This window comes from Panicum hallii, chromosome 7 (assembly GCF_002211085.1).
Source record: "Panicum hallii strain FIL2 chromosome 7, PHallii_v3.1, whole genome shotgun sequence".
NCBI classification, from domain to species: domain Eukaryota; kingdom Viridiplantae; phylum Streptophyta; class Magnoliopsida; order Poales; family Poaceae; genus Panicum; species Panicum hallii.
Genome location: NC_038048.1, coordinates 46,499,499 through 46,523,488, shown reverse-complemented (window position 1 = coordinate 46,523,488; position 23,990 = coordinate 46,499,499). Strand labels below are relative to the sequence as shown.

At 45.2% G+C, this 23,990-nt stretch overlaps 5 protein-coding genes across 10 annotated transcripts; 3 read left to right on the top strand and 2 right to left on the bottom strand.

The window, feature by feature from the left end:
• Positions 1 to 165: 165 nt before the first annotated feature.
• Positions 166 to 1,345, top strand: LOC112901561 (WUSCHEL-related homeobox 1A-like). Its single transcript, XM_025970497.1, has 3 exons — positions 166 to 526; positions 648 to 775; positions 881 to 1,345. The coding sequence occupies exons 1-3, from the start codon at positions 166 to 168 to the stop codon at positions 1,343 to 1,345; spliced, it is 954 nt and encodes a 317-aa protein (XP_025826282.1).
• Positions 1,346 to 2,409: 1,064 nt separating this feature from the next.
• Positions 2,410 to 5,176, bottom strand: LOC112899171 (U11/U12 small nuclear ribonucleoprotein 25 kDa protein). Of its 4 annotated transcripts, XR_003230012.1 has the most exons (5): positions 4,819 to 5,173; positions 4,584 to 4,689; positions 4,222 to 4,258; positions 3,138 to 3,237; positions 2,410 to 2,795 (listed from the first exon to the last, which is right to left on the bottom strand). XR_003230012.1 is itself a non-coding variant. In XM_025967529.1 (4 exons), exons 1-4 carry the CDS (start codon positions 5,036 to 5,038, stop codon positions 2,700 to 2,702), a joined length of 513 nt encoding a protein of 170 aa, XP_025823314.1. In that variant the 5' UTR covers positions 5,039 to 5,176; the 3' UTR covers positions 2,410 to 2,699. The 4 variants fall into 4 exon arrangements, 3 of the variants coding, with proteins under 3 accessions (XP_025823314.1, XP_025823313.1, XP_025823315.1); XM_025967529.1 differs by lacking the exon at positions 4,222 to 4,258 and having other exon boundaries at positions 4,584 to 4,680; positions 4,819 to 5,176; XM_025967528.1 differs by lacking the exon at positions 4,222 to 4,258.
• A 148-nt stretch (positions 5,177 to 5,324) lies between these two features.
• On the top strand, positions 5,325 to 7,156 carry LOC112899172 (PHD finger-like domain-containing protein 5B). 3 transcript variants are annotated; one of them, XM_025967533.1, is made up of 3 exons: positions 5,336 to 5,474; positions 5,667 to 5,748; positions 6,550 to 7,156. In XM_025967533.1, exon 3 carries the CDS (start codon positions 6,567 to 6,569, stop codon positions 6,897 to 6,899), a length of 333 nt encoding a protein of 110 aa, XP_025823318.1. In that variant the 5' UTR covers positions 5,336 to 5,474; positions 5,667 to 5,748; positions 6,550 to 6,566; the 3' UTR covers positions 6,900 to 7,156. The 3 variants fall into 3 exon arrangements, with proteins under 3 accessions (XP_025823317.1, XP_025823318.1, XP_025823319.1); XM_025967534.1 differs by having other exon boundaries at positions 5,667 to 5,788; XM_025967532.1 differs by lacking the exon at positions 5,667 to 5,748 and having other exon boundaries at positions 5,325 to 5,474.
• Positions 7,157 to 8,205: 1,049 nt separating this feature from the next.
• Positions 8,206 to 14,271, top strand: LOC112899169 (zinc finger CCCH domain-containing protein 30). The gene is made up of 4 exons (XM_025967527.1): positions 8,206 to 8,626; positions 12,603 to 12,812; positions 12,900 to 13,024; positions 13,113 to 14,271. Exons 1-4 carry the CDS (start codon positions 8,567 to 8,569, stop codon positions 14,089 to 14,091), a joined length of 1,374 nt encoding a protein of 457 aa, XP_025823312.1. The 5' UTR covers positions 8,206 to 8,566; the 3' UTR covers positions 14,092 to 14,271.
• A 484-nt stretch (positions 14,272 to 14,755) lies between these two features.
• LOC112899396 (protein IQ-DOMAIN 32) lies at positions 14,756 to 20,382 on the bottom strand. Its single transcript, XM_025967848.1, has 6 exons — positions 20,105 to 20,382; positions 17,883 to 18,611; positions 17,592 to 17,762; positions 16,967 to 17,023; positions 15,250 to 16,879; positions 14,756 to 15,118 (listed from the first exon to the last, which is right to left on the bottom strand). The coding sequence occupies exons 1-6, from the start codon at positions 20,207 to 20,209 to the stop codon at positions 15,099 to 15,101; spliced, it is 2,712 nt and encodes a 903-aa protein (XP_025823633.1). The 5' UTR covers positions 20,210 to 20,382; the 3' UTR covers positions 14,756 to 15,098.
• Positions 20,383 to 23,990: the final 3,608 nt, after the last annotated feature.

Here is a 23,990-nt window from a genome sequence, read left to right as displayed (position 1 = left end):
GACCCCGCCTAGCTCTCTGCTCCTCCTTATAAACCCTCTCCTCATGCCTCCACTCCTTCAAGGCCAAGGCAAACTCTTTCCTCCTTGCCATAGAGATCAGCAAAGCAACCCAGGCAAGCACAAGACCAGTAGTGCAGCAGCAGGTTGTGGGAAGAGATCGAGGGCATGGCGGCCAATGTGGGCGGCAAGAGCGTTGGCGGTGGTGCTGGAGGGGGAGGCACCGGCGGCGCCGTGACGGCGTGCCGCGCCAGCGGCTCGCGGTGGACGCCGACGCCGGAGCAGATCAGGATACTCAAGGAGCTCTACTACGGCTGCGGCATCCGGTCGCCCAACTCGGAGCAGATCCAGCGGATCACCGCCATGCTGCGCCAGCACGGCAAGATCGAGGGAAAGAACGTCTTCTACTGGTTCCAGAACCACAAGGCCCGCGAGCGGCAGAAGCGGCGCCTCACCAACCTCGACGTCAACGTCCCCGCCGCGGTCGACGCCAGCCACCTCGGGGCCCTCTCGCTCTCGTCGCCTTCAGGTATGTCTGCGCTTGATCGTTCGATCTTCACGGCTATTTCTTAGCCTTCAATTTGGTGTGCTCGATCGAAACGTGTGATGGTCGCGCGCGTTCGTGCATGTGGGCATCAAATCATCATCAGGCGCGGCGCCTCCCTCCTCCCCCTTGGGCTTGTACCCCAGCAATGGCGGCGGCTCCACGCTGCAGCTGGACACGAGCTCCGATTGGGGCAGCGCCACCGCCATGGCCACTGAGACATGCTTCCTGCAGGTAAGTAATTGTACTTGTACACCGCTTTCCACACGTCGATCGACACGTTCCTCCCAATCCGTGGCGTCGCTGCATTATTAATTCTTGGGTCCGGTGCGCGCACAGGACTACATGGGCGTGATGAGGAGCACGGGCGGCCACCATGGCAGCAGCGCCGGCGCCGCGGTCTCGCCGTGGGCGTGCCTCTCATCGTCGGACTCGTGGGCGGCGGTGGCACCGACGACGACGCGGGCGCCCGAGACGCTCCCTCTCTTCCCGACCGGCGACAGCAGCCACCCTCAGCGGCCGCGGCACGGAGCCCCAGCACCAACAGGCGACGCCATCCGCGGCGGCAGCAGCAGCGGCTACCTGCCCACCCTGCCGTTCTGGGGTGCCGCTGCCACGGCTGCCACCACTACCACTTCCGTTACGATCCAGCAGCAACACCACCAGCTGCTGCAGCTGCAGGAGCAGTACAGCTTTAACACCACCACCAGCCAGCCGCCCAGCCAGGATGCATCAGCGGCTACTGCATCCCTGGAGCTCAGCCTCAGCTCCTGGTGCTCCCCTTACACTGCCGGGACCATGTGAGAGCTTCAGCTGCCACTGCTGCTCACTGGGAGCAATGTGCCTTCTGCGGTTCTGCCTTCTGAATTCTGGTGAAAGTAGAAGTCATACTAGTACGCTGTCCTTGTCCTAAGGTAGTAGCTAGCTGTTAGAAGCATCAAGAATATTTATATATATAGAAGCATGTCTGAAGGAAAAGGAATGCAACTGCAACTGCATGCACCATGCAGTGCTCCAGTACAACAGTGTGGTGTGGTGCAGTGAGTTGTAGTGGACTGGTGGTGGTTGCAATGTGTTTGGGGACACTTGTGTCAAGCTTGTTCCTCCCTTTTGTGACTTCCAGAAAAAGGAATGAGGCCCTGCCTGTCTCTGCTTTCCGTGCTTCCTGCTCACCTGTTGTCTGTTGAGGCTTGAGACTCTCTCAGTCTTGTTTGTGTCTTGTAGTTCCAGCAGGAGTGATGTCTCTCTACTCTAGCCACCGCTAGTTTATCAGTTCAGCTTTTCAGGGATGAAGCCCTGGGACCACTTTTGTTGAACTTGTTGGCTAGTGTTGCACACAAAAAAAAGTTGTCTCCTTGTTCTAGTGAAGACATTTGCTCATGGTATCTTTTCAATGCTCTTATTTAGTTATGTGTAGGTTCATATGTTTGATTTGGTTTGTTTGTTTTTTTGTCTCTCAAAACATGTGTTTGTACCCAGTGTTAAGTATTGCAGGATGCCATACATTTGCTGGATGGGCGCAAAAAGGATGTAATGTATGCAGCAGAGTAAGACATGAGTCTGATTATGTATTTCACTGACTTCTGTAGGACAAATATAGAAAATGAAAATTACTAGAGCACTTTCCAACAACTTACACGACCAGAGCAGCTCTTAAACAAGAATACGTGCATGACCTACGTCGCAAACAAGGTTCCATCAATTATGCTTCCAGTTTACCGACATAGCTAGAACCTTTTCAAACGCTATCAGTTCTGAAGAGACCACACTTCCAGTTCAGAATGTCATACTTTTGCTAGATCGGCATGAAGGCTGTAATGTTACTTGCTTTAGGTTGAAGACATGAGTGGAGTGTCGATTCCTCAGACTTCTCGAGAAATATAGAACAGGTGTAGCCCAGACGGTTAAACTGAAAAATCACTGTAATACATCCCAACAACCTACACGACCAGATCAGCTCCGAACACACAAGTACATGTGCACGACTTCATCCCAAACGTAGCTTCCATCAAATATGCTTCCCGTTTACTGACACAATTAGAACTTTTCGAACACTATCAGTTCTGAAGTGACCACACTACTTCCTATGAGAAAACGATGATGCTCATCATGCTTTGGCGCCAGCTTGCTTCTCCAGCTTTACATTCACGAGGTGTGATCACAGTTTCTTGCTAAGACCATGGAAGAAGCGGTGTTTTCTTCTTCTAGAGTGCTTCCGGTGCACTCTGGACATGATATGTGGTGAGAAGCAGACCTACATAGGGCAGATATGGTCAATTTTTTCTTTTGAAAGGACAGCAAGATTATGTAATTACCAAAAGTATACTGAAAAATATTGCAAGTGGGACACTAAAATGACCACAATGGCCCAGACAAACACATAGAGCTAAGGATAAAACACTACAGAAACAGATGCCCACCACAAAAGGGGCACAAAAAACTGGGAGATAAGGTCAAATTCAAACAGCAATAGTTCTCAGTTGATGCATGGTTACTAACTGAGAGAAGCTACCTTATTTAGTATTCCAGAAATGAACATGGATATTTTCTGTAAAATATCACCAGAAACCTTGTATTTCTTAAACAAAAGAGCTACCTTAGAGTTATTACGGACGCCATGGGAAGAAAGTGCAGAACTGTCATCTATCAGCTTCTCATTATGATGTGTCAAGCAGTAGTTTTCCCATACATGCTTCCTGTATCAAACAGAGATAGTATGAAGGCACAAGAATCTGCAAAACATTCTAAACAGAGTTCAGAACTGTCATTATCTAAACAATAAGGAACACCAACAGACAAAAGGTTCCACAAAAAGCCATTAACCAAAAGTATATATAGTACCTCTCCTCAATAGCAAAATGACAAACACAAAACATTACCAATTTACAGAAGCCCACAATATCATTATGCTACATTAACAGCTGCTGCTATCATTGTCACGAACACTGAGCATAATTATCATCACAAGGATAGAATAAAAAATCAACATCTACTTATTCCTTTTAACAGAACACATACATGGGCTAAGTCATGAAAGCACAAACTATGGGATCATTATTCCTCCCTGAATTTGTACATAAATAAAATAGTTGCCCCATCCAGCTACTATAGGTTTCCATAACAGCAATGCAATCCTCATAGCCCAACAACCAGGGGCCACACTTTTCGTTAATTTAGCAGCAGTAAATACTAATTTCAGGAACTCTTTCAAGTGATAAATGCTGCCCAAATTGTTAGGTAAAAATGTTATCAGATACAAAGGTTCGTGGAAACCATGGAAAATTGGAAATGGGATCATAATTTGCCACTTAGGAAGGACGAAGGCCCCTGGAAATGCTTGAAGGAAAGCTTTAGGAGTCTTGGAACTAAGGATATCATGTGTTTATCTAGTAGAAAATACTGGCTTGGGTGCTTCTGAATAATTGAGAACCAAAATTCAGGTCAGCAACTTCTTTATGCACACAGCAGACTTAGCTCAAAGGAACAAGACAATCTTGGGCTTGCTAGCCATATGTAAATGCATTCAACTTTTCAAGCCCATACAGGTATTCTCCATTTCCATACTGTACGCGCTCCTGCAAGAGTATTTCCCTTCTAAAGAGTGTTTTCCTAAGTTCATACTGAAAAAAGCCGTATATAACCTTTTTGCAGGCACATGTACAAAAAGACTATGTACTTACATAACGGGTAATATACAAAAAGAAGACCATGCCTCCCCTGTTAAATTAAGAAAAAGAACTAACCAGGTGAGCCTCAGCGCAAATCAAACAGAAAATCAAAATGAACTTCAGTTTTTGTCTCTTAATGTAGTACATACACTATGGAGCCAGAATTACTTGATTGCAGTTGGAGGTAGTACTTAATTGCTCAAATGTCCATTGTATGAGATACTACATAGTAAAGATTCACTGGTAGCATTTCAAGAACAATCAGAAATTAGGACATCAAGCCTTGATGCCAAGGTACCAAGCATCACAAAGAGCAATGCACATCATAAACCACTTAGAAGCATGCAATGGTCCACAGGAAAGATTTTCCATACCATGAGATATGACGATGCCCCATCTGCTCTTGTTCTATCTCATTGATCTTCTTCCTGATGGCCAGCTTCAAATCCTTGACCGTGGCAGCATTCGACACTGCAACATCTTTCACAAGGGTAAAAGAAATAAGTAATCGAGTTAAATTAAAAAGGCAGGATCTACTGAATGATAATTTGAGAAAAGGTGCAGAATGTGAGGTCTGAAGCAGTGAAGCCTGAAGGGGATCAGGTGTACCGAAGGAGGTGTTGTCCAACTTCACAACGGTCACCCTCATAGCGCTGCCGAGCTCGAGGTTAATCAGCGTGTCGACGTCAGCGAGGGAGGGCTTCCTGGAGACGTCCGCGAGTATGGGGTCCTCGAGGAGCGCGGCGAGCATCGACTGCAGCCTCGCCTGCTTGGCCTCGCTGCTCTGATAGGCGGCCACCTCCTCGGGCTTCCCAGAGCCCGAATCCATAGCCCCAGCAGCCGCAGGGAACGATTTCCTCGGGCGCTACAGCTGAGCTCCGTGGCGGAATTCGCCCCCACTACGGCAGCGACGGCGGGGCGACGGGGAGCTCGGCCGGAGCTAGAAGGGGCAAAAGGGCGGTGGATGCTGAGATCCGTGAGGCGGACATGTGGGTCCCAGAACCAGTGTCCCAAAACGCGCGGTAGCTCTCAGCCGTCCGATTGGAAAGAGGACCGGTTTGAACGGAGATCCCTGTGGTGGCATCTATAAGCTTCTCGCAGCATCGGCCGCCGCCGCGGAAGGCCCAAATATATCTCGCCGCGGCCCAAAGCCCTAGCCGCCGTCCGCCGCCTTCGTCGTCGGCGCGTCTTCTCGAGCCCTCGGCGCGCTGCCTTCGAGGAACGAGGAGCGCCACAGCACAGGGCACATCCGCTACCCCTAGGAGGTACATGAGCTCTGGACTATAACTTTCTCCGTGTTAGAATGGGCTAGCGGCTTGAGTAGGCGCTTCGTCGATTAGCCGGCGACAGGAGCGGGGCCGCCTGACCTTGCCTCCAGCGGCAGAGGGATTTGGGGCTTCCGCTACTCCACTCGCCGTAGTTGAACTCGTTTCTCTATTGGCTGTTCTGCTCTGCAGTTGGCTCCAACTTGGTGGCGTGGACTCTGGCCGGTGAGCCTTGGCAGATGGAGAACGATGGGGATGGGGGAAAACGTGACATGTGGGGTTCCTTTATCTGCTGATTGTGATGCTTGACGATGGTGGGGTTTAATCATTAGCATCAATGTTTGATGTTGCATGACAACGGTGGGAAGCATAAACTCTAGTGGATAGATGCCTTGGAGTGTTGTATGGGTGTTTTGATGTGACTCCAACAACAATTGATCGCATAATTAGATTATCAGGTCAATTGGAAATGCTAAGCCTGCAGGCAGCCTCCAACTTTGAAATTACCGTAGGAATGAACTGTAGTATTCAAACTGTATTTTGCAGTGGCATTTGGGGCTTCAGTTTCGTGCAGTAAGATTGTGCTATGCCAGGGTATGCCATGTCAAATGTTGTTTTTACGGTATTGCAAAAGCATCAGACATAGTGAGATTGCATAATAATTTTCAGTGGGATTTGGATTTGGACATGCTATATTTATGTCAATTTGCCCAACAAGTTACCTGTATTCAGTAGTCTTCATCTTTTGTAAATCGGTTATTTAAATAGATAAACTTGTGGTCGCTTGATGTGTAGTTCTAAAACAGCTTTAGTGTTAGATGTCTTTGTGGTGATTAATTGAGTTGCTGTTTTCTTCTCTTGGGGTTGCCACACTAAAGTTGGTTGAAGTTTGCTCCTCTAGGAGATGCTGCTTCAAAGCTCCTAGTGTTATGGACAGCTATATGAATAATTGATTGAATTGATGAATTGCTGATATTTCACCAAGATTTTACTCCTGTGCTTGTTCTACCTGCTGCTGACGAAGTATGGCATTGCATGATTCTTACCTGTATGCTATTCTACTATGGTTTTGCAGGTTAGCATCCGACAGCAATGGCAAAGCATCATCCTGATCTCATCATGTGCCGGAAGCAGCCCGGCATTGCGATCGGTCGCCTGTGTGAGAAATGCGATGGCAAGTGCGTCATCTGCGACTCATACGTGCGCCCATGCACGCTTGTTCGGGTCTGCGACGAGTGCAACTACGGCTCATTCCAGGGAAGGTGTGTGATCTGCGGAGGAGTCGGCATCTCAGACGCCTACTACTGCAAGGAGTGTACCCAGCAGGAGAAGGACCGGGATGGTTGTCCCAAGATTGTCAATCTTGGAAGCGCCAAGACTGATCTCTTCTACGAGCGGAAGAAGTATGGTTTTAAGAAGAGATGATCGAGAAGAGGGAGTTGCTGGGTTCTATTGGCTGCTTGTTGTGTTCTGTCGCACTGATACTGAGAGTAGGCTGCTGCCAGGCTGCTGAGGCAGCAGCGTTGTATTCATGTTATGATTTGATATTGGTGTGAGAATACACCCCTGATGTGCCTTGTAATAACTAGTTCAACTGTATGATCTAAGACTCTAAAGACTGCTTAATGCATATGCAACATGCGGTTCATGGTTACATCCATGGATAAACTTGAAAATTGAAATTCTGGCATGACCGTTGGCAGCATATGATTGTTTGGGCTGTTCTAACGACCTGTTATGTGCGTCGTCTGAAGAGGAATATATTGGTATGTGAGTTGTAGCTGAGTGTGCATATGATTTGCTTTCCTGAGAATCAGCTGGAAGAAATGTTTGTTTCCCCCCTTTTTATTTCTTCCTCGTGCAATTTTAAACGATGTGGATATTGTAGCATTGCGTGATAATCGCATGGCATGTCATGCCATGGTCACTGCCACTCATGAGGTAATCCTTGAGCCATTCAGATGCGCTTGGGGTTAGTTCAACTGCACGGTGGTTGCCTGGTCACTGTGATGATGGTCAGTGCGTTTGGGTGCCTGTCATCTCTCGCGCATCTACGTGAGTCAGATTGAACGGACAGCAGCGATACAAATGCAAAATTCCAAGCCGAAAATCACCAAAGTCTGTCGCGAGAAGTAAAGAAGAGTTGGCATCCAATACGTCTCCTCGAAGGACTAGCAGCTTAAAAAATTACACGGAAACCACGATCAGAGAAGAAGCCCGTCCGTCAGTAACTCACATGACCTGCCTGCCTGGAGCAGGAACGAACGGCGTGGTGTCCGGTAAACACACACCCCACGCAAAGCCCTGACCTGTTTTTCTCCGGAAGAAAAGCCGCGGAAACCGCAGAAATTTATTAACCCAGCCCAAACCCAGTCTGCCTCGGGATGTTATTTATACCACGTACGACTAGCCGCTGTATCATCGCATATATACGCTGGAGATGATAATATTCCAAAATAAAATAAAATATTTTAGAATAAAATGAAACATCCTAAAATAAGATAAAAATATTTTAAAATAAAATAATATTAAATAAAATAATATTTTAGAATAAAATAAAATATTTTTATATTTTTAAGATAAAAATATTTTATTTTATTTTAAAATATTATTATCTTCAGCGAAGTTGTGCGGCGGCGGTTAGTTGTACTTACTGTGAATAACATCTCCCGCGAACCCCGCCACCCATTAACCTGGAAAACGGTGGGAACGAATTAAATCAAATCGACGCGACGTCGAGAGGGGGCGAGAGAAAGAGAGAGAGAGAGAAAACAACAAAACAAAAGGGGGGCGCGGGCGGCCGACGCCAGCACATCCTCCTGCTCCCCACCACCACCTCCCGTATCGTCCCTTCCAAATCCACACCTTTCCGCCGCCGCCGCCGCCGCTATCGCCATCCTTCCGTGAGGGCACCAACCCCCCTCGCGGTCCGACGAGGACGGGGAGGAGGCGCGGGAGCGGAGCGGGAAACCCTAGATGACCCGATCCCGGGTTCGGGAATAGAGAGCCTCCGGATTGCCCCTTGGATCGCCGCCCCGCCCCGCCGCGTAGGGTCGCCGCGCCTATAGATCGGTTTGGGGGAGTGCCAAGTAATGATGGGGTCGAGGCGGTCCAGGCGCGTTTCGTGGGCCGCCGGGGCCAATCTCTGCAAGGTATTGTGATAAAATCCTCGCCGTAATGATGATGAGTTCGTCCGCCGCCGCGGCGAGGAGAACGATTCGCGTCTCCCCCCCTTCCCAATGCAATCCTTCGCGGCGGTTTGAAGATTTATTTGTTTTGCTTCTCGTGTTGTTCGTGCTGATTTAATCCGTTGCTGCCCAACTCCGCCATGCAACGAGGAGGCACGATCTATTTGTTATGTTTTGATTGCGCAATGTGTTCGACTTGCCTAAAACGAACATTGCAACTTTAAATTTCCAACGCCTTTTCAAAAAAGTTTTTTAAAAAAGCTTCTGTGGGCAGAAGAAGCGATTGAGATGGTTCGATCCTGACTTCTGCAATTGAATCATGATTGCTGGTGTTCCTTACACCCAAATAATTGCAGAAGTGAATGAACGATCTTCTCATATACCAGTTAAACAACATACATATGCAAGTGACTGGAATTAATGAAATAACCAAGCAAACATGAACTTGGGGCGAAAATAGTGTACAAAATGATGCCTGACAACTTAACAAAACAAGCAATGACAACTTTAAAAAATTCCATGATACTAATTGATGATTACTGCATAATGTCCTATGGGAAATTATGTATCAAATAGTTTTTTGCATTCTCCAGAGAAGGATATGGAGTGCAGGACAGCAGGTTGCAAGTATAAATTTAAATTTGGTGGAAATTTAGTTAAACGGGATTGATCTGATTTTTATGCTGTTGTGTACATGTTCCAATTCATCCCAGCAATTTTCCCCTTTTGCATGCAGAATTTTGCTATAAGGCAATCTTCAATGGAGTAATCTTGGGCTCTTGGCCTACTTAAGAGAGAAAATCTGTAGCTGCTAAATGTCAATAAATATAACTGTTTCCACAACATTTGTATGTGTGAGACTATCTTTTGATTAAAAAAACTCACTGTTCATTTTTTTAGTAGAGAAAAGAATATACTGAGGGGAAACATCATTATCCATGAGCATGATTGTTTTTTTAAAAAATCGTATACACTTTATGCATTCTGTTCTACATTGTTACCTGTAAATTTTTTTTACCTTTTTTCTTAAAAGATTACCAAAGTATCCATGACACAATGGCAGGAAGGATGATGAAAAATATGCATAACTTCAATGTGAAATACTTGGAGAAAATCAGAAAACATTTTTTTTCCTAGAAGCATCTTCCATATTAAACACCATGACAAATATATAGAAAAATTCTGCAAAACTACAACGTTGTTTATTCATTTTAAATGTAGTGATGGGCATTTCACATAGTGTGTGCAGTTGAGGTGCATTGTGCCAAAGGTCATCTTCTGTCTCGTGTTCTGAATTGCATGTAATGTGCTATTCCTATTCATTGATTTCAGTGAAGTAATTGACTAATGTAACATAGAATAATCCTATTATCATGCTTATTTGTTTTAAAATAAACAAATCTTCGTAGTGAAGTCTTGGTATTTCATGTACAGAAGGAATTTTCCTCTTCTTGTGTAGGCACTTGCCTGTCCAGATATGACTTACTATCATCATGGCCAATCAGCTAGGTTGTAGCATTAGCTCCTACTTGAGCCTTCTGTACATGGCTACATATAATAATATAATATTGTCACGACATGAAGGAATCAATATCAAATGGGAACGCTAAGTTGAGAGACCAGCTAGTCTCTGATCATAATATGTCTTGTAGATTGTATATTGGCTAAGGAAATATTCATAAAATTGATGTGTTTAATCTTACTGGATAGATGAACTATTGATCTGCCCAATGAGTACAGATTTGAAAAAAATCCATTTAATCTTAACAATGCCTCCTGAGTATTGGACTGGACATAGATTGTGAAACAGAGTTATTATGTATAGGGCAGCAGAGTTAGTCTGCATGAGAGACAAAGCCGTGGTGTGTCATTACTGCAGTATCCTTTGGAATTGTTTTCTTGCTCACCATGCTGTCACAGTTTTATTCCCAAACAGCGTGTTCTAACCTTGCAAACTTTATGCAATGTTTCAAAAAGCAGTAAGCACTGGACAAGTGGTGAGGCTCCACCTAACGCCTAGGTGTATGTACTTTTGCAGGCGGCTAGAGTAATGGCATGTTAAATAGAGGAAATGTGGCATATTATCAAATTTTGAAATTGTCATGTGTCCATGATTTCCATGATTATAGTTCGTCAATCTCCACCCCTAATTTGTCCCACTTTTATTTTCAAATCAAGTCCTAAAATTCAAATAGGCGAAAACACGCCTAGGCGTTAGGCAAGACAGTGCTTCTCCACCTTGTGCCTAGGCACCGCTTTTTGAAACAGAGTGTATATGGGTCATGAAATGGTAAGGCACAACAGTGAAAACGAATCAAACATTTTAAAAAGTCAAAACTTGTGCCAAAGTTTGGCATTGAATGGAACACCTTTTTACTTCCAGTGGTCCATGACAACAATTATATTGCATGCTTTGTCTCATGCATGCTAGCTATCCGATATCTTATAACTGACATTATCTGCATGTCTGGTATATACACAAAATATCATAGGTTAATTGATGCAGACCTGTGTAGTCTGAACCAAAGCAAACTAACAAACTTATAGTTAACTGTTAACCTCAAGTATATTCAGTTTCAACTCTCAACAGCATGTCTTTTAAATGGTCATATCTACACATAGTGAATGAGTAGATTGCAACACAAAATCTGGAAGGATATGGCATTATAGCATACTTCCTGTCATTAATGAGTTCAGTAAAGTTTACATGGCTTCATTAAGTCCACTAGAGAATCTCGTGATTCACTGGACACGGTTGACTTTTATTTGTTTTAAATCGTTTCACCATGTTTCTATGTTTTTCTTATTACTAAAAAAATATTTTTTGGCTATTTATGCATTCCAAAATCATTTTTGTAATATGGCTGAGCAGAACCTTTGTATACACTTTTTTAGGCACTGTAGACGAACTGCATTCATTTCGTCATTCTGAATGAGGTATTAAAGCATCATGATGAAAGGCCAAAGGTTTCATCAGCTTATTGGTTGAAACCAAGTATAAGCAATATATTGGTTACTATGCATGTGCTTGAATTCTTGTGATACAGTTGCGTGTCTGTATCATATGGCATCCATGCTTTTTTAGCCCAAGATCTGTATGCACTAGTACTTCATTTTTATGCTTTGAAGCATATCTCTCTATCTGTTGGTGGAATGTTTCATCGATGATAAGTTAGCTCATGGATTCCAGTGCCTCCTTTTTTTTTATTTGATATCCTTCCAATATATCCATCAAGGATAAAGAAAGAATGGTTCTTGGTGCATCCATGTTCTCTCATATCCAATACAACCATTTTTACTTATAGCTTTATGGATGATGGTCTATTTCTTTAGAGCTACCATGATTTTGTTTGTTTAAATAATCAACTATGTCGATATTTCTACTGGTAATTTCTCAATTAATGATCAACTCTGCTGTTGGACATAGAATTTTCTTTTTTTGTTTGAAAAAATGTTGGACATAGATTTTTTTAGAGTTAGATTACAAAACCGTTGTCTGTGTCAATATTTCAAACTGTGTCAATATATCTCAAACTAAAATTTGCCGGAGTTGCTCTCCATAACAGCTACGTAATGGATAGATGTGTGTTTTTATTCAAACTATGGCAGTTTTCTGAGTTTTTTAGTTGGATATACACTGGACTGGCTGGCCTATGCTCCAATAGAATGGTCTAGTAACTGAGCTCATCAGCTCACCTTTTCATCCTGTATCATGTGCCATTATTATGTGCCCTTCCTGAATCAAACTACTTCTGATACTTTGATTCAAAGTTTCCTGCAATCTTTAAAAAAAGATTCAAAGTTGCAATTATCTTATTGCTTATGCATTCTTGCTGAATTCGTTTGTTTCTGATGTTGATTTGCTGTTTCCTAATCACTAAAAAATTATAACATGTAAATAACTAAATACTAATCCATCATGATCTTGTGAATCTGTCAGGTAAGGCTTTTTCTCTCAGAGGATTCCCCTTCTCAAGCTGGATTAAGACCGCAGGACAATCTGCAAGCAAAAGGCTCATGGTTAATGCATGCAGCTGGCCCAAGCTCAGATGATTCCCTGCCTCCGGGCTTTGAATCATTGCAGCCAACCAACAATCACAAAATTGACATATCTCAAATCCCTCTTGTTAGGTGGAGATGCCCACCACAGGTAATTAGGATTCATGACTTTGAACTCTGCACTCTACTAGTGCCAATATAACTTTAAGATCATTCTCAAACCTTGTGTTGGATGCAGATACTTTATAATCCTGATTGGCTTGTTGTCGCTGGAGAAGAAAGTGTGGAGGTCGGCTTACAGAATGAGAGAATGTTTGGAGCACTTGAAGCTATATATCCACGGCCATCAAACATTCCTCCAAAGTAAGCAAGCTATATTTCAATTTACAATTCATCAGATTTGACTCTTCTTGCACCAATTCTTATATGTGAACTCCTTGTGCCGATCCAGCCCATTTGTTTCTCCTGATGTGAAAGACTCCTATTTCGATGATTCCCAGACCCAATTGGTTCCATTGATCCCTGTTGAAGAGGACGATGCTTCTGATCAGTTGGAAGAGCAATCTGTTGGTCCACCAAACAGTTACCATCAGTCAGATAAGTATGACTCTGCAACAGTCAGGGTTCCGCAAGCCTCAGATGCTCCATTTACCACAGCACAGCAGCAACCCAATGGTTCCATCAACACAGCTAGTGCTGGTGGTATCTCCAGTGAACCTGATGCAGTGGCTGCTGCATCTGCTGCATACACTGCAATAATGCAAAGCAATCAAATGGGAAATATGATTGACCAAGATCTACTCATCAAAATACTAAGTGACCCTGCCCAACTTGAGAGGCTAATGAAAGAATATGGCACACTTAAACATGAACAACCAATTAACAGTTCTGCTCCTGCCCCGATGCTGCCGGGCCTGCCGCCCCAAATGACAGCTAGTGCTCCAGTCCCTTTCCCAGATCATATGACAACATTTCACAACATAAACCCTGGGCTGCCGCCTCCACCACCTGTGATGAATCGGCTGCCTCCAGCTATTCCTTCAGTTGGCATGAATCCTCCAGCAAGTTCAAGTCAAGCAATTAACTTTTCAAATGTTCCTGGTAGGGGTATCAACTACTACAAGACCCTGATCCATCAGCATGGAGGGGAGAGGCAGGAACCACTTCAGCAGCACGGGATGCAGTTTGGAATGCATCACCATTCCGTTCCTTCGCAGACTAGCACCATTGATGTGATCAGCAATGGTACTATGCCAGGTAGGGAGATTAAGCAAAGGCCTACGAAGCCCTGTGCTTACTTCAACAGTGCCCGGGGGTGTCGCAATGGTGCCAACTGTACGTTCCTGCATGATGTGTCGGCCGCAAGGAAAGAGCAGCCAAAGGGATCGAAAAGGATAAAGCTAGATAGCAGAATAGCAGGGCGGTATTGAGCTACAGTTGCTGCTGTTTGATTTTTTATTGTTCTTTGGTTTAATATCCTTTTTTACGACTGGTTCGGTAAATATTGCGCCTCAGCTCCTTGTTTCTTTCTCATTACAGTATCCTTTGTTGACGAAAAGGAATCTTTTGAATGAAAGAAGAATATTCCATGAATCATTGGAGCTCAGTCATTACTGAATCGGTTGAAAAATTTGTTAATCGTTCATTTATGGCAAATTTGTGCTAGGTTCATTGTGAGCGTCGTTTTCAGTTCTATTTTTGCCAAACTGAGCTACGCGTACAAAATAAAATGCGAAACGCAAGGAGACGAATCGCCTAAATTGCAAAAAAAATATTTTCTTCAAAAGGAGGCATGTTTTGAGTACGAAATCTTGCAATCATTTCCGTCAAAATCTAGGCATCCCCTACGGTAGGCCCACCATCTTCGTCAGCCCTAGTGTAGGCCCTAGCGTTGCACCGGCCCGCGGTTCCTCCTCGCCACAACTGACGGGCCGTTAATCATTCAGCCGGGAAAAAGGATTTGGGCTGTCGACAGCGAACTTCGTGCTGCTACACCGTTTCACAAATTTAATTTCCGACTGCGTTTAACCAGTACCAAAATTCGCATCGTGGTACGCCACCAGCCAGAGTATACTGACTTGAAGATAAATCAGAAGAGAACTCTATCCACACTAACAGAAACTTGAATATTGCCAAATGTAACAGACCAATCCACACACTCTTCAGGCCGCTGTTGCGTTACATGTCAAGGATATATATTACACACAGAAACCACTATCATCAGTCAAATGACACAACCAATAACAACCAACAAATGTACACATATCAAGCGGCAGCTGCTGCCCTTCTTCCAACCATACTCTGCATTCCAACAACGAATCAAGAAAAAGAAAAAGAACTGACGAATTAGATGGAACACGCGGAGAAGGCAAGTCATCACGAGAAACCCATCTAGATATTCGATGGAACCGCGCGGGTATGCTGCTCCGACAACTCATCAGATATGCCACCTCTTGTCTGCACGTAAGAACATTCATTAAGTATTTGATGAACCAACCTTCAAAACGGAACTGGATAGTAGATATAAGGATCGGCTACTAATGCGATCAGATAACACACAAAAGTGTATCAGAGAACAAAGCACTCACCAGATGAGTTGTGAGGAACAGCACCATTGCTTTTCACGTTTTGCTGAGCCTGGGACGATGACCGTTGCATGCGGGGAGATGAATCGTGCTTGCCATTTGTCATGGGCAACGAATGCCTTTTCCTAGGGTTGCTGTCCTGCACATCTGGGCTCATCTTTGGGGATGCGCTAGCAGACGCCTTTGCCCTTGCAGATTCTGTAAACTGCATGTAGCTTGGCACCGGGTTGCTGTTGCTTATACGAGGTTCTTGGTCGGTGGCGTCGGATTTAGCAGCGTTGCTTGAGTTCTCTCTCTTGGCACGCCTTGATTCCTTCGAGAAATTTTCTGTGCTGCTCCGTCCTACTGAATCACTGCTGGGACTAGCCAGGGACCTCTTGCTTGCATGGGACTTGGGCTTTTTGCTCCTGTTCTTTTGGGTATTAACAGAGACCTCACTTGATGGTGTTCCGTGAGATTCTGGAACGGTGGCTCGGCTCATCGGAGTTCCTTCAGGTGTGGCATAAGATTCTACAGGTTTTTCAGCATGGTCGTGCAAATCTGATTTTTCTGGTTCAACATGTGGTTCCTGAACAAGCTCCTCTTGTGGCTGAGCTTCTACTTCAGGGTCAGCAACATGGCCATTCTGTTGTTCCTCCTTTTGCAGCTCGGCGTCTACTTCAGGAGCATTTTTCACTTCAGAATGCACAATACTGACGTCCTTATTAGCTTTGTCAGAAACATAGTTTCTATTTTCCAGAGCTCCAATCTCCAATACAATCTCCCCACCATCACCTTCTGATCTATCTGGTGAGTCCAGGGTAGAGGAAATTGAAATCTCAGTCCCACATTCTGAAGCAGCAATTACCATTTTAGCATCATGACCAACCGAGCTTTCTGGTAGGCCCGTGTCATTATCTTGCTTTGACGAGTAATCTTCTTGTGAACGAGGAGTATGCGCCCTTGACTTGCTTGCCCCATCCAGATACGATGAGCTGCTGGACCTGCTGACTGTCGAATTTGTACTCAGCTCTTCAAATTTCAATTGTGCAGCAGCAAACGCTGGATTGCATGACTTTCTCACCACAGACCTTTTACCTTCCATCTCCAGTGTCTGCTCAGAACTATATGCATCACCACTGTCCTCATTGGATGATTCAGGTTTTTCAGGAAGAGGGCTGGGTTCACTTGATGCATCAGGTTGGGTAGATTGTTGATCCGAGGACATCAAAAACTCGTCCACAGCATTTTCAGTCTTTTGGTCAGTCACTTGCTCAGCATATATATCAATATTTTCAATCAACTCTGATTCAGGGTCACGTCTGATTTCCACCTCAGAGGTTTCATCTGGGATACTTGCAGGAGCCTCCAAGGCACTAGAATCAGATGTCCATAGTGACTCTTTCACATCTTCAGGCACCAACTTGGGGAAAGATAGATCTGAGCCCAAAGGAACAATCTCGTCATCATGCTGAGCATCTTCTTTCACATTCTCACCCATCAACTCGCCATTTTCTCTGTGCTCTGGCAACTGCTCCCCAGTGATTGGTGGAATCAAGGATGTCCACCTCTCCATCCATTTCCATGTGACATCAGATTCTGAAGGATCACATTTTATGTGAATGGATTTTGGAGTCGGCATGCTGTCCATGAGCTGAAATAAGATGTGCAGCATGAATATGAGAAAAAAATGAATTAGAGAGAAAATGGAAAATTTTGGTTTATGGATAGCATGTCCTACCTTGAGAGCAAATCCATTGCGAAGCAATTTCTCACCTGAAGAATGCACAATAGTCTCCTGCAGAAGGGGGGACAACATGTTAATACACAGAATTAAGAAACAGAACTTGCTGTGACTCTCAAGAATGCTCAGAGGGATTACACTCGGTGCTGTTAACATGAACAGTCGTGATCCTTCCACGCATTTTGTGCAGAAGAAAAGGATCGCTTATGCAATGGTATTGAAGTTCACAAAAGCCAGCAAGATAACAAACAAGAAACAGAAGTAGCAACTATAAGAAACTGGATGGAAACAAAAATTCCTAAAACCAGCAATAGAGTGACAGCTTTCAGGATGCTAGCTATAACAATCTCAGAAAACTGCAAATGACCGGCACATAACATCTTAGTAAATGATGATGCTGCTAAGCCCACTCAGCTGACTCAGCAAATCAGTTTGCACCGTCTGAACTCATCGCAAGATATAGGTCATAGGGAGAAATGGTATATGGTCTGATTGGACCATGTTTTGTCATTCTGTTTGCTAACACTGATCGCATTGTGTACTTGTTATAATCCACATTTAATGCAGTTGATGCCAAATTTTTTATAAGCGATTATGCCTTAAACAGAAAGCCTTCACTCACCTGAACCTTCTCTCCTGATTGCTGTGCTTGACGAGCCCTGATTAATCCTTGAATTTTAAGGATTGCAAGCAAGCAATGCAAAGATTCTGCAGCCTGCTTTCTAACTAGACGTCCACGTACAATAGCTTGCAGTTTCACCAGATCCTTCTGATTCAATAGTTCTTGCCCTGCCTGGAGTCATGCAAACAGATAACATCTTAATTTTTTTTAGCTGATAATCTCTTAATAATTAAAAACACTGAAAGATAAATAACTAGGTATAACACTACAAGGCAAAGAATTGCAACATACAATGGATGTCCCACTGTCAGGCTGAAGATCAGTAGCTGCAGACTGCAAGTGATCCTCCTCACGGTCCGCACTGCTTCCTTCAACAAGTGAGGCGGTTTCCTCCTGCTCTGGCTCAGTTGATGCGACAGAAATACTTTCAGTTGGTTTTTCAATCAGTTCCTCAACTTCCCTCTCAGTTGTCTCTTCAATTGGATTTTCCATTATCCTTTCAGTTGGATCTTCAGATGCTGCCTCACTTGTTTTTTCAGCTGGCACTTCAGTTGGTGCGTCAGTAATTTTTGGGGCTGGCTCTTCAGTTTCTGTTTCAGTTGTCTTCTCAGCTGGCTGTTCAATCGACTTTTCAATTATCTGGTCAACTGGTTCTTCCATAAGTTTGTCAACAGGCTTTCCAATTGACTTCTCCATCAGCTTTTCATCAGACATCTCTTGATGCAGAGGCTTCTCCTCTGGCTTCTCCATCAGCTTTTCATCAGACATCTCTTGATGCAGAGGCTTCTCCTCTGGCTTCTCTTCATGTAGAATCTTCTCATCTGGCTTGTCTTGCTGGAGAGGCTTCTCCGAGGCATAAGAGTATGTTGAAGTATAAACATTGTTGCTTGGTGTAATGTCAGCCTTTGCTTTGCTCGAACTAAGAGTTTCAGGTTCTGAGATATCAGAGTTCTTCAAAACCCGATGCCTTGTAGACCTCCTACGAAAGCTCCACCTGCTTTTATCTGATATGGCCTTGTTCTGAAAACAGCCGACATGTACCCATTAGCATGAAATTCCAGTGCAAGGAACAGAAAGTAAGAAATCTTGTTAGTTGTCATAGATACAGAAACAAGAGAATAGACTGTAAAAGTGAAAGGTAGTAATGTCTATCCATGTATACCCGCAACATAAAATACTGCTCTCATTCAGCCTCTGCAAACATACAGATATAAATTTAAATTTCAAATAGACATTCTTCATAAATCGCCATTCACCATCAATAAGTTGACCACACACATGGATTACATTCATATTTTCTTTTATTAATTCATGTATTGTTCCTTACAAAATATATCCAAAGTTAGGCAGTGGAGGTCTCTGTGTCAATTTATTTCCAAAAACAATGGTGCATTACTATGTGAGGAAAGTGGATTGATCTGGTTTAGGTAATACTTGGCAACAAAGTGCACCATTTAAAAGTGTGCATGTACTGACAGTAGGTGAAGACTAAACCTGAAGCAAATATCTATGATTTATTATTGCTACTGATGTCCCATTAACGTGGAGTAAACTTTGTGTACTTTTGTAAATTTAAATGAGCTACTACCTCTCCTAATTCAACAGGTACAGCATACAGCTATGCAGGCTGACCTGCCAAAAAATCAAGACCCTATTCTACCACATGTTTCGTATACAAGAATTCACCAATCTAAATGGTTGTTTTACCCCAGATCTTTATGTTATCTGTGCAAGAAGACTTCAGGTAACGACTTCAGGTAACACATCCCTGTATTGAAGTCTTATTAGGGAATAAAAGTCACCAGTAGCCCATCGTTAAAACAAAATTGTCAAATCAAGACTCAAGAGGGGACAAGGCTGGAAGCAATCAACCCTGCAGAGGAGAAAGACAGACGCAACCAGCCGATAGAGACACAGTGAAAGCACTTGCGTAGCACTACATGGAGCAAACAAAGACTGCAGCATCAGATCCCTTCTTGCTGCGCTGCATGGGATCATGACGACACAAAACAGCACCCTAAGCCAGACCAGACATGGAATTGCCTGCAGCTAGGCCACGCAGTGAAAGAAGAAAAGATTTTTTTTTGTTCTTTAGTTTCATTCAGAACGAACGAAACAAAATTTTCAGGTGAAGAGCCATGTCCATGCCGTCACGCAGCATCGTGCTCACGAAATGGTGAGCAATTGCCCACCTGCCAGCTTTGCACAACAATTTCGAAATCAAAATCAGGCCCACGAAGTAAGAGAGCGGAGCTGGAGAATCACTGAGGAATCTCCCAATTGGCCGCTTGATTCCAGCTCCCGGGGATCCGAATTAAACCCAGATCTAGCAAGAATGTCACACACCCTGCCCCCTGAACCCCACGCATTCGGCAGAGATCTACCGAAACAAGCACACCAGCTCGAAAAGGAAACAACTTTCGACAACGCGCGACACGCCGCGCATAGAGAAAGACGCCGCATTCCGCGGCACGGAAGCTCGGTGCTGGGGGGGGGGGCACGCAGCACGGTACCTCGTCGGGGTGGTCGTCGGCGTCGGCGTCGGAGCCGGCGGAGGGGTCGGATCCGGAGCCGGCGCAGACGAGGATCTTGAGGCAGCCGTTCTTGGACCGCGCCATAGGGGGCGGGATCGCTCGCTCCTGCCGCGCGGCGGCCGCCGCCGCCTCAGTCAGTCAGTCGAATGCTCAGCTCTGGGGCGCGCGTGCGTTTCTGGAGCCTGGGGCGGAACAGGACGGCAGTGAATGGCCGCTCTGCTCCTTCTACGCTGCGCGTTTGTCTGCGGCTCTGCTTGTTTGCTTGCGGCTGTGCACCTCTGCACTGCACGGCGTTTTTATATTTTGGACGCCTCCTCGGGCCCTCCGCTATCTATCTAGTACTACCTCTTTTACTTCCCTGTGCTTTTCTTTATCCTGAAAAAAATACAAGTGCTCTCTTTAATATTTTTTCATTCTCAGTAAATTTGAATTCATCTTTTGTATTACATGATTTAATTGTTCACAGAAGTAAAATCCGTAAGATTTTATATTGTTCCATGCCAAACCCACATGATTTGAAGTTTTGAACCGACTTTACCAAGGAACAATTCTTTTGGAAAAGTCATTGTTCGGTTGTGGATCATCTCATTTTCCATTCTCCCCTTCTCTCGTCTTTTTTAGAGAGGAAGACACTTTGATGCCATTAACCAAGTGCTGAAGCAAAAGTCCTTACAAAATTCCGTAGAAAGACAACACGTAGCAAGCGTCCTTATCCTGTTATCCAATGGATCAGCCCGGCCTCAAGATGACGCCCGTGACCAAAGCAAGATCGATGGAACGGCATGAGCATAGCCATAGCATAGCTCTTGTCTTCACGGCACGGTAGCGTCCCGCCGATGCGATGCAATTCTGGTTCCAGCTTGTTGTGATTTGAAGGTTACGGTAGCTCGGCTTCAAGACGCCAATAAAACAGCGGCATTGATGACCACGCCCGTCACTAGCACAGCGACTGTACTTGGCAACTGGCATAGCTTGGTGACGCCTGGCTCGAGACTTCTTTGCTCCTTGCTCGTCACTCGCAGAGGTCGCCACGGGTCCTCGCTGCTTAATGGCCGGGTTCTCCCCTCTTCAAAACCATGGAGGTCAGTGTACTGCCCAGGACGCTTGACGGCTCGAGCCCTCGAACAGTGCGCGAGAGGCTCCTGTGCTCGTCACGAGCAACATGGTAGCACGAGCGGTGGGAGCAGCAGGATGCAGTGCAACAGGGGACGGCCGGCCGAGGAGCACGAGGAGGCGTGTGGGGGCGAGCGAGCACGAGAAAGCGTCGCCGCAGACGGCCTCGGAAGGAGATGAGATGCCCTCCCGGAGCGCATGCGCCGGCGGGGGCGGTAGGCTTGGGGTTGGTTGGCGGGTTCACGTGACCTGCCGCTGATCCGGCGGGGAAAACGCCCGGAAAAGAGAGGAACCCGCAGCCCCCGCCGTCGCGGGCACCATGCCATGCCGTTGCTGGCCCTGAACGGCGCCCGCTCAGTCACGAGCCGCTTGCCACGCTGCGGGTGCGGGGCGACGCCGCGAGCAAAGCACGCGCGGCACTCGCTGCACGCTGCCACGGTCTGTTTCCCTTTCCGTTCGGTTGGTTGGATCTTTGCTTGGGAATGGAGCAGGGTGAAATCGTCACGACGAGGCTTCAGACTTCCAGATGCAAAGATTTACTCCCATCTTTTGACAGTGCTCCCGTTTCACTCAACACGGCAGCCTCCAAGCGTGAACTTGATGGTAAATTTACCCGTGCCACTGTACCCTAGAGAATGTCTTTTGGTCAAATTTTATTCACTTCGGACTTTGACACTCTGTGTAGAGCCGTAGAGGCAGAGGAGATGCTGCGTTACTACTGCCAGCAGAGGGTTGAGTAGGGTACATGGGAGTGGCACCAACGGCTTCGAGGCGTACGCATACTACGATACGAGCACGTACCCCGTGCGAGGCAAAGTGGGCCACGTGCGCGACGAGGCGCTGCGGGTGGGCCCGCGACGCCACCAGGCACACGCCAGCCTTTCGCACATGGACACGTCGCCGGCCACCACCAGCTGCCCGCTCCGGCGACGCACGTTGCCGCCACGTGCAGTGGTACCCTCACTCAAAGCCGTTAGCATTATCCTCTCCACGCCGGCTGCAGCTGTCTACTACTACTACTACTACCGGCCTCTCTTCCCAATCAAACCCTGATTACCATGTGATAAACTAAGCATCGTGCTCCTCGAAGAAGAGTTTATTATTGTTATCCTCCTCTTCTGATCACCTCGCTAACAGCGGTCAAAGCGCCTGGACCTGGCAGTAGCCAGGCAGGCGTATGTGAAATGCCTGTGATGCTAGCTTGGAATCGCAGAGCATGCGTCCAAGCACGAAGCTGCTCTTTCGGCAGGGCAGCAGTGATGCTCGGCCTAAAGGCCTGGATCCGGGAAAAGAATGACCAGCGGCAGAGAGCCAGGATGATGAACACTGCAGAGGCCAAAAGGGACCATGATTATCTTGGCCCCTAATGTTCAGTGCGGTACCTGATCCTGCAGGGTCAACATCTGGTCTTGACCATGCTGCTAACAATTCTCCATCAGACAGCAGCTACCCTGTCACTAGCATTGCCCAGAAATGACCATGACCATTTTTGGGTCAGTAACAATGCTGGAGCAGAGTGTCTGTCACGAACAATCAGTAAATATTTACCGACTTGGTGTAAATTTTTGTCATGTGTTGAGGTTGATTGAGGTCTCAAAGTATGGTTTTGGTCAGCTAATGCAGGAAATTAGCAAATAAATGGTCATGATTCTGTGGGATCTTTAACATTTCTTAAGCACAAGAAAGCAAGGAAAGCACCAAGCATATCTTCAGTGGATAACAAAAGTCATGGCCTGCAAAGGGGCACACCACACCACGCCACACCACCTTTTGTTCTTTCCTCGTCTTTTTTTTTCCTTTGCTCACTGCAATGGGTTGCTTGTTTCAGAAGCACATAACAGTAATCTCTCACCCAAAACAAAAGGAGCAGACAACAGTGATTGGAGTCACAGAGGCAGCATGCCTTGAACGCCAGCTAGCTCAAATCTCTTCAGAATGGAGAGTATTAGGTTAGGGTTTGTTGGGATCCTCCTATTATTTTAGCTTCAGTGTTATTTAACTAGTGCCAAAATGAGAGGTCACTGTCAGAGAGTTGGGAGGCAGTGACAGGCTACTCCATGTTGCTTGTGGAGGAAAAAGGGCAGAGCAGGTCTGAGGCCACGGGCCATCAGACGGGGGACTGGAAACTGGCATCCGAGAATGAGATCCAGGGGCGTTTGGTTCCCTGAAGGTTATTTTAAATTCTATGTTTCAATGCCAATTAGAAATATTAAAGCTAATTATAAAACTAACGGCATAAGTCTAGGGTTTATTCACAAGATGAATCTATTAAACCTAATTAATTTATGATTAGCACATATTTACTATAGCATCACATGGGCTAATTACGAACTAATTAAATATAATAGATTCGTCTCGCGAATAAGCTTAGAGGTTATGGAATTTATTTTATCATTAGTCTATATTTAATACTTCTAATTAGCATCCAAACATACAATGTGACGGGGTTCAAAATAAGTCCCTATGCAACCAAACATGCCCCTGGTGGGTTGCTTCCTTATTATTAGGTCCACCAATTACATACATACTGAATTATTGCTATAGAGCAGTACAGCAGCCTCTCATAACTCTTTTCAACGCTCTTAAAAATAGTTGTTGGATAACGAATTAATGGTTCATGACTAATTCAAGGACTAGATGCATTTAAACAGTAAAGGCACAAAGAAGTCGTACATATGTTCTTCTAAATTTCTTTGCACTTCATTTTTTTCCTGATTTTCAATTCTTCCATATAAGATATTGAAATGCTGGA

Excerpts from the sequence above, each read along its gene's own strand:
- LOC112901561 (XM_025970497.1), top strand. The coding sequence starts at position 166 with ATGGCGGCCAATGTGGGCGGCAAGAGCGTTGGCGGTGGTGCTGGAGGG. Across the intron at positions 527-647 it reads CTCGCTCTCGTCGCCTTCAG|GCGCGGCGCCTCCCTCCTCC; the intron begins GTATGTCTGCGC and ends AATCATCATCAG. Across the intron at positions 776-880 it reads CTGAGACATGCTTCCTGCAG|GACTACATGGGCGTGATGAG; the intron begins GTAAGTAATTGT and ends GTGCGCGCACAG.
- LOC112899171 (XM_025967528.1), bottom strand. The coding sequence starts at position 5,038 with ATGGATTCGGGCTCTGGGAAGCCCGAGGAGGTGGCCGCCTATCAGAGC. Across the intron at positions 3,238-4,583 it reads GGGCATCGTCATATCTCATG|GAAGCATGTATGGGAAAACT; the intron begins GTATGGAAAATC and ends TGTTTGATACAG. Across the intron at positions 2,796-3,137 it reads GCGTCCGTAATAACTCTAAG|GTCTGCTTCTCACCACATAT; the intron begins GTAGCTCTTTTG and ends TGCCCTATGTAG.
- LOC112899172 (XM_025967532.1), top strand. The coding sequence starts at position 6,567 with ATGGCAAAGCATCATCCTGATCTCATCATGTGCCGGAAGCAGCCCGGC.
- LOC112899169 (XM_025967527.1), top strand. The coding sequence starts at position 8,567 with ATGATGGGGTCGAGGCGGTCCAGGCGCGTTTCGTGGGCCGCCGGGGCC. Across the intron at positions 8,627-12,602 it reads CCGGGGCCAATCTCTGCAAG|GTAAGGCTTTTTCTCTCAGA; the intron begins GTATTGTGATAA and ends TGAATCTGTCAG. Across the intron at positions 13,025-13,112 it reads CCATCAAACATTCCTCCAAA|CCCATTTGTTTCTCCTGATG; the intron begins GTAAGCAAGCTA and ends GTGCCGATCCAG.
- LOC112899396 (XM_025967848.1), bottom strand. The coding sequence starts at position 20,209 with ATGGCGCGGTCCAAGAACGGCTGCCTCAAGATCCTCGTCTGCGCCGGC. Across the intron at positions 17,763-17,882 it reads CTGACAGTGGGACATCCATT|GCAGGGCAAGAACTATTGAA; the intron begins GTATGTTGCAAT and ends GCATGACTCCAG. Across the intron at positions 16,880-16,966 it reads GCAATGGATTTGCTCTCAAG|CTCATGGACAGCATGCCGAC; the intron begins GTAGGACATGCT and ends ATCTTATTTCAG.